The sequence below is a fragment of the Limtongia smithiae genome, assembly GCF_038497785.1.
Source record: "Limtongia smithiae strain NRRL Y-17922 unplaced genomic scaffold V1518scaffold_21, whole genome shotgun sequence".
Taxonomy (NCBI): Eukaryota; Fungi; Ascomycota; class Lipomycetes; order Lipomycetales; family Lipomycetaceae; genus Limtongia; species Limtongia smithiae.
Window position 1 is genome coordinate 69,031 of NW_027117642.1, and position 7,683 is coordinate 76,713.

General features: G+C 54.0%; 2 protein-coding genes across 2 annotated transcripts; both read right to left on the reverse strand.

Annotated features, from left to right (window-relative positions):
* Positions 1 to 394: 394 nt before the first annotated feature.
* On the reverse strand, positions 395 to 4,322 carry V1518DRAFT_424015 (fungal-specific transcription factor domain-containing protein). Its single transcript, XM_066905825.1, has 3 exons — positions 3,875 to 4,322; positions 1,189 to 3,812; positions 395 to 1,132 (listed from the first exon to the last, which is right to left on the reverse strand). Exons 1-3 carry the CDS (start codon positions 4,210 to 4,212, stop codon positions 597 to 599), a joined length of 3,498 nt encoding a protein of 1,165 aa, XP_066756853.1. The 5' UTR covers positions 4,213 to 4,322; the 3' UTR covers positions 395 to 596.
* Positions 4,323 to 4,556: 234 nt separating this feature from the next.
* Positions 4,557 to 5,935, reverse strand: V1518DRAFT_424017 (Alpha/Beta hydrolase protein). The gene is made up of 2 exons (XM_066905826.1): positions 5,511 to 5,935; positions 4,557 to 5,460 (listed from the first exon to the last, which is right to left on the reverse strand). Exons 1-2 carry the CDS (start codon positions 5,632 to 5,634, stop codon positions 4,622 to 4,624), a joined length of 963 nt encoding a protein of 320 aa, XP_066756854.1. The 5' UTR covers positions 5,635 to 5,935; the 3' UTR covers positions 4,557 to 4,621.
* Positions 5,936 to 7,683: the final 1,748 nt, after the last annotated feature.

Consider the following 7,683-nt stretch of genomic DNA (forward strand, 5'->3'; position numbering starts at 1 on the left):
ATCTAAACATATAGATTGAACTGCCGCTCTGCACACCCGCTGTCGCACGTCTACCATGTCCGCAAACCCGTACGGCCACTCTGGCACACAATACTTCCAGCCACGACGGCAAGAACGGCCGCATGTCTCCTCCATGCTGCGCTCCCGCACCGCGCGCAAGCTCTTCCTTTACTTTCTTGCGCTTGCCATTATCTCACTTATCATCCTCTGGGGCTTCAGAGGTCAGAGCGAGGAGCTGGAACGCAAACGCACGGTGGCCGAGGAGCTCGAGGCGCGTCGTGTTCGGGTCGAGGCGCCGGATCCTGACGATGCGCCCATCGCCCGGGGTCAAATCCGGCACAGGGAAGTCCTACATGAAGAGCCGCAATGAATTTACGCACAATAATGCGTCACAGTACATAATATGAAATCTCTATTGTCACAGACCGGGCTACTCTAGATATCGTACTCCGTATACATGTAGAAATCGCCAAAACAGTGCGGCACACATAACAAAAACCATAACCAAACATAACTTATCGATGTACAAGCGAGATCCTGACCAAGAGAAAAACTAATCCAAAAAAGACACTCTCCCCAAAACTAGTTATACGTGCTTAATAGAACGCCATTCCGGGTCCCGAATTTCTGTTCATTTGACCCGATCCACCTTGCTGCTGTTGCGCTTGTTGTTGCTGCGGCGGTTGCACTGACGGTTGCACTGACGGTTGCACCATAGGCGGCGTGCCATTCAATGGCGGACTATCATTCTGGTTATTTGAACCTAGCATCCCAGCAAATCCAGGCCCGACCTGTGCGAAATTCGCGCCGCCGAAGAACTGGTCCCAGATCGAAGCTGACGGCAACTCGTACATCATCTCGTAGATCCGCTGCCCGTCGTACTCGTCGTCCGCCATCTGCTGGTGTTGCTGCTGCACGGCGCTCGCGCCGGAGGCGTTTGGTATTGGGTATATGCTGTTTGAGCCCGTGCTGAGCGTCGTGGCAGTCGCGGCAGCAGCTGCAGAGGACGAGGACGCATAGGACGCAGCACGTGGTGCCGACCAGATCTGCGCGCCCGGGTTACCGCCATTGGTACTCGGTGACACTGACGACGCTGACACAGTCGAATCTCCGGGCGAGCCTGATCCTAGTCCTTTATGAAGGTATTAGACCAGCACTATGCTCGATGACCTGCTAAGATAATCTTACCATCGTTGTTAAAATACCCATTCGTGGCATACTGATGCTGAATCGCCGTGCCGGGACTAAACTGATATGCGTACCCGCCCCCCTGCGTGTTTCCGCTAACGTTCCCGGAATACGCCACCGGATGCGTAAAATTCCCATGCATCGGTGGCACTGCCTGGATCTCAGCTGCCGTCCGGAAAATCTCGTCCAAATCCGGCTCCATCTCGGTCATCCACTGCAGCGTATTTGACTCAAAGGACGCAAAGGGAGAGAGCCCGCCTCCATTAGTCCTCAGTGATTCCGTTGTTGAAGTCGTCGATTGCGGAGTATCGGCCTGCGAAACCACAGGTGGGTCCATCGTAGACATAGACGGCGTCATCAGCGTCGATGGCGAAACCGGATTCAACGATCCATTGAATTCCATGTTTGACACTGAATACATCGGCGAGAAAACCTGCTGCGACATCGGCAGCATCTGTCCCATGGCCGGCGGCGTCACGATCTTCGGGAGAGACGACATCGCATCTGACTGAGACCCAGAGGGGAATGAATTTGGAAGAATAGACGCCGAAGAGTTGGACAGTCGTGATCGCCGTGACCGCTTCGCGGGTGGCGGCATCGCGGGTGGTACTGGGGGTGTGGCGTTGCGACCTGCCTTTGCGCTCTCACCATCGCCAGCACTGCCTGCAGCTCCGGCGTTAGACGGCGCAATGATCTCTCCAGCTGCTGCTTTCTCGTTGTAACAGAGTCGCAGAATAGCAGCCGTCAGGAGCTCGAATGTATCCCGACAACCCGACGCAGCATCGCACCGGTCGACCATCGCTGTCAGCACATGTATGCACGCCATTGTGTTAAAGTCTATCACATCCATACGCGTGCGCGATCGCACCTCCTTAGAGTGGTACAGACAATACAGATACGATGTTCCTGCCATAAACAAATTATGAACCGCCATCCACGTGTAGTTGATGTTCTTCTCACGATGTAGCTGTCGATATGCACGGATAACCTTCTCCGATGCGTCCGCGATAATGAAAAACGCCTCAACTGATGGTCTTGGAATTGCTGGTGAAATGCCGTGTAGCAGTAGCTTCGACTGGTGGTAGTTCAAGTCGAGGAAGTATAGGTTGAAATTGCAGTTCATATCCTTGGCTGACTTGGGTGCGGAATTGTTCCAATCCTCGAGTCGTCGCGCCATGTTGGTCTGCCATTCCTTTAACGTCGCAAACCGCCTTGGTAATTCAGCGCGCTCATATAAAATCGTCTGAATCTCAGACTGCAGCCGTCTGATCTGAAAGATATGCACGGCAACCTGCTTATACGATGGAGGAGTGTCCACTGGTGGGTTCGTAATACCGTCCGACGTGATAAAAACGTCATCCAAGTCGCTTGGAAAGGGAACCTTGATACTGTTGTCCGCAATGCCGAATGGTCGACCCAGGTACACGCACACTTGCCGATCCATCGCGTACGTGCACCAGAAGAGTCGTCGCCGTAGATCTAGAGTCCGCGCATCGAATGGGTCCATGTCACGCGTGCTAGCCTGGCCGCTCTTCGGAACGATGTTCGTCCCACTCCAGGTCTTTGCCCCGCCTTCGACGTGCAGTCCGAGATCAACACACAGACGCAGCGCGACACCTAGAACGTACCATACGCCGGGAACTGCGGGACGCATGATAGAGTAGAGCCCAAGACACAGTAATCCTTGCAGAGACTCCAGCCTATCCGGCGAAGCAAACACAGGCTCTATATATCGCATCGCGGAGGCATGGTATGATTCGCACAGGAATGCGGGATATTGCTGCTGGTGAACCGCCACGCCGATGGCGAAAATGAGATTTAGGAAGTACAGAGACCGTTGCATCTCCGGCGAATTCAGTGAGGAATCGTCGTCCGCATTTCCAGCCGTTCCATGTGATACGCCGCCATTCGCCTTGTCGCCATTGACTTTCGGCTTCTCGTCGCCCGCGTCTGCTGGGAATTCAGTCTTCACTGTGGTAGTCGTCGCAACAGGGGACTTCCTTGCAGATAGCTCCGGTGAGTTGGCGGACGATGGCGAAACTGAGTCATTTCGAACGTTGTTGATGTTTGCCAGCTTTGTCTGGACGGAATAAGCACCGTACACTGGCTCGAAGTATGCATGGATGAACTCGTCTCGGTGGAAAATGGGAATCTGAGCGTTGGCCTGGTTGAAGAATACTTCAAGCAGAGTCTCCGCGACCTCTTTAGCAGGTAACGGTGCGGGAACGATCTTAACGGGCTTTTGACGGATTGTCATGTCAGGCTGCTCGGAGGAGGCCATGGACAGCGCTGCCGAGGGTACATCCTGTCCGCGGAGCTTGACGGCGGCAAACATGAGTCGAGCAAATGATATTCCGGAGGAAAGACCAAGGAAGGAAGGCGATGAGAGCGTGGATGATCCCTTCATGGACACTAGTCCTACAGTGGACACCAATGAGTCAACGTCCTTCGGTCTTGGCTCGTTCGGGGTAGACAGGGAGTTTGGTAGGGCGCCATCGGAAGAAGCACCAGGAGTGTTGGAGTGCTGAGGATTAAGCGTGTTGTCAGTCGCATCAATAGATATACCCTGGTTCTGCAGTTGGATTTCGAGAAACGCTACACGATCTTCGAGATGGGCGATGTAGCTAGAATTCAGCAGCACGTCAGAGTCGATCCACGACATCCACTTCTACCAGCGAGCACCAACCTTCGCGGCACCTCGCGGCCAGTGGCGGCGTCGAGCCCAACGCACTCGACTCCAGCCTTCAGACATGCCGAGCACGACGGGAACTTCTGGTCGCACTTCGTTTTCCGGGAGCGACACCGGGAGCACGCTGAGATGATGCGGGTAAGATGTGTTGGCGCTTCGCCGGAGCCATTCGATGCCGCGGAAGTCTTTGTTGACGGCGCGGAGGCCGGGGTGGCGGCGGCGGAGCCGCCGTCATGGTGGTTGTCGTGTGCGCTGACGGCGGCAGTGCGGACGCCAATGATTTTGGCGTCATAGCGCTTGTGAGCGCGCACAGCGGGGTCCCTGCCAGTCTTCATGGCGCGGGAGGAGCAGCGACGGCGGCGGCGAGGGGGGGCTGCGGGGGGCGCGAAGCAGGTGGGAGGGGACGGGGCGCAGTGGAGATGAGCAGGAGGAGAGCCGGAGAAACTGCCGCTGGCGGTTTTCGCGGAGGACCAAGCGCGGTCCTGGTCCAGCGGCGTCGTGGCCAGTGCTTGAACCGGCGCTTCTTCTTCTGCCTTCTCCTCGCTCGGTCCCTTCCTATCTGCCAGAGCGGTTGCACTCCTACGCCCGGGCCCGCCTCTGCGCAAGCCTGAGCTGCAGTGGGGCGCTGAACCGCACAGGCCCTGGGGTCTGCATCGAACCGAATGACTCACGCCAAGAGCACAGCAAAAAGTGATTCAATTGTGACTGAGTCAGCCTGGTCCAGCGCCGTGGCTCCCCGCCTAACTAAATCGCGGCACGGGATCCTTGACTCCGTTCGCCGCCTCCAGCCTGAGCCTGTTCCTGCTCCAGCACCGCAAAGAAGCCCAGCACCGCGCCCAGCCACGCGTCCGGCTCGTGTGCAAACGCAAAATGGTTCCCGTGAGAATCCAGCCGCTGCACGCGTCCGCCCACGCGCGCCGCTTCCTGCGCGGCGTCTGCGATGTATTTCACGGTGTGCCCGTTCCAGCACACCCCCACCGGTGCATCCTCGCATCGCACTGCATCGATCACTAGCCTCCGAAGCCGGTCTTTGTCCACCGACAGCTTCCACGGAAGCGCAGCCATGGCCATTTGAGGCTCACTCGAGACTGCGATCAGCTTCTCCGGCAGGGTCTCCATGGACGTCTTGTACGCGACTTCGCTGCCGGGCTCGTAGAACCCGCTGATCCACAGAGCAAAGTCGTTTGCAAACTGGCCAGCATCTGTCCCTGGTTTGGCGAGCACCGAGGCAGCTCCTGTCAGCGGCATACCAAACGCGCTGCCCGGGGGTTCATAGAGGATCATACCGCGGATTTCGGACAGCACCTCCGCCCGCACGACGGCCGGGAGGTAGCCATCGGTCGCAATACCTATCAGTAGTAGAGTGCCTTTCGACCAGCCCAACACTATGGGCTTGCGCGGCACATTCATAGTTGCCGTCACGTAGTGGATCAGCTCAACCAGGTCTTGCACGAGCGTAGCCGCCGTCTGCTCGTGTCCGAGACTGCCATCATGTGGCTCAGAGTCGCGGTAACCACGCTGGTTGTAGGCTATCAGTCGAGCATTGTGCTGTGACGCGCAAGCGTAGAGCGGGCTGAAAATCTCTGATCTCTTGTCAGTGGAAAATGTTTCTTTGAGCTCGTGTTGCTCTTACCCTTGTTGAAGCCCAGTCCGTGAACAAGAATTAGTGTGTCATAGTCGCCGCGGGATGGTGATGGCACGCCAGTATCCGTGTACGCAAGCGACACGGCAGAAGGACTTAAAGTCACAATGGGCATGGTTGACCAGTAAGGAGCATCAAAACAATACCTTCATGGGATATCCGTAGTTAAAGCATTTCACTGTGTTCTGTCCAACAGAGAGTCGAAGCATTTTCCGGAGCCGCGGAACATTAGAGATGCGGGGTCGACCCCACTTAAGCTGTCCGTCCAGCAGTTCCAGGAGTAATATTCCCGTCTTTTAGCTCTTACGGTGAATTTGAATAAGCTGTCATGTCTCCTCAACTCTGTATATCACTGTTCTGGGCTTATAAGCCCAATATCTCTTGGCGAGATACCCCAGCTGGTCGGAGCTTGTGCCATGAACGTGACGCTCCGAACCAGACTGCGCCTCATCAAGTTTACGTACTGCCCACAGCCGCACAGTGCTAAATTCGGAGACCCTCAGTCCACGCAGCTTCAACTGAGAGTTACTACACTCGTTGTGCAAGTCGGTCATGTCCCAAATATTATCTTGTGGAGAGCTGTTCACTCTCATCTCACTCCTCTTTGCAATGGTAATTTAATGATTGGTAAGGTACGAGATTTTTTAGTGGCGGGCCCTGTCTTCTTGATATAGAGACGAAGCAGAATGGTCGCCCGCAGCGCTGCAGGGCGGCGGCCCGCCATCTTCATGAACAAATTAAGAAGTCAGAACATCTACTGCAGAGAACTTGTCTCTTCACTTGCAAAATACCCATAATAGAACTCCAGCTATGTGCTATTTGTCTGTTGCTTTGAATTCAGAAGCGAAGATCTGGTGAAACTGGCAGCGATACACCTTCGTCTCCGCGAGAAGTGAACTGTTCAGAGCAGACTCGCCAAACGAGATTATACAGATGCAAATTTATGCGATATACATACAGCTAAGTGGCTATACTATAAGTGACTCTATTTGGCTTGCTCACGACATACAAGAACGACCACACAGAAACTGTCGTGTTCCTAACAAACCACGGCCCGTCTCTGTCGTCCTGTCCTGCGATTAGAATGAAATGTTCAATCATTAAATCCATGCGCAATTCCACGAAATGCGATTAATTATTCAATCTAACCGGGGGATTGAAGAACGGAGACGGACAGGCAGGACAGGCCAATCAGGAGTTAATATGATCCAGAGAAAGCGAAGGATACGACACAGTCATAACTTACTCTTTGTCATGATATGCCTCAAGCGATAGCGCATGGATAGAAAGGTGTCGCCAGCTCAAGGGGCAATGTGCTCTAGGACAGCGTTAATGCGATAATAGTGCAAGACGTTGGATGATTGTTCTAGTGCTCATAGGTCGATCAGAATCACTCATGTTCTAGCCAACTGACCGACTTTCCCAGCTAAGCGATGACCACTGGCCATCATAAAGGCCATCTCTGACCATATGACAGCGCAGATGACGCGAGAGAAACGCCGACCCAACAACAGTTGGCGGAGGGCAACGCAGACCTCACAGGCTACAGCAGCACGACGATCATATTCATAGCGACGCGAATGCATAAGACAATAGATAGTAATGAATAGTGCTCTCTGTATTGCTACCGCATTCCACAACACGATATCGCATACCAACACTGCATATTTGAAAACCAATAATATAGTGCGATGGTCGTCAGAATCAAAGCCAGTTTGGACACCTAGCGGCTAAACGACCTTGTCCTGGAACTTGTAGTGCACGATAACTTCGCAAGAGACGATGGCGATAGGAAGAAATCCGCAGGTCTAGGTCCTTGGTTTCCAGAGTATCTGAAATTCGCTTGTTCTGGTCATTGTAGTTTTGTGTTTTGCTGGTGGTTTGTCTAGCGGCGGTCCCTGGGAAATTACTATTGCAGATACATGCAGTACCGGCTGCGTAAGTGGCGACGAAGGGAAATTCACGATTGGGCACTAGGAATGTTGATCACTTAGTTTATTAATGGTAATGAGGGTACTGCACGAATGTGGACATATGAAGTAGATCTCGGTGTTAGTATCTTCTTGCCAACACGGTTCCGTACAAGATGTTGCGCTCAGCGACGAACGGTGGGTCGTGGATGAAAATGCAAGGAACAAATCGATATACCCAAGCTCTTGTCAGT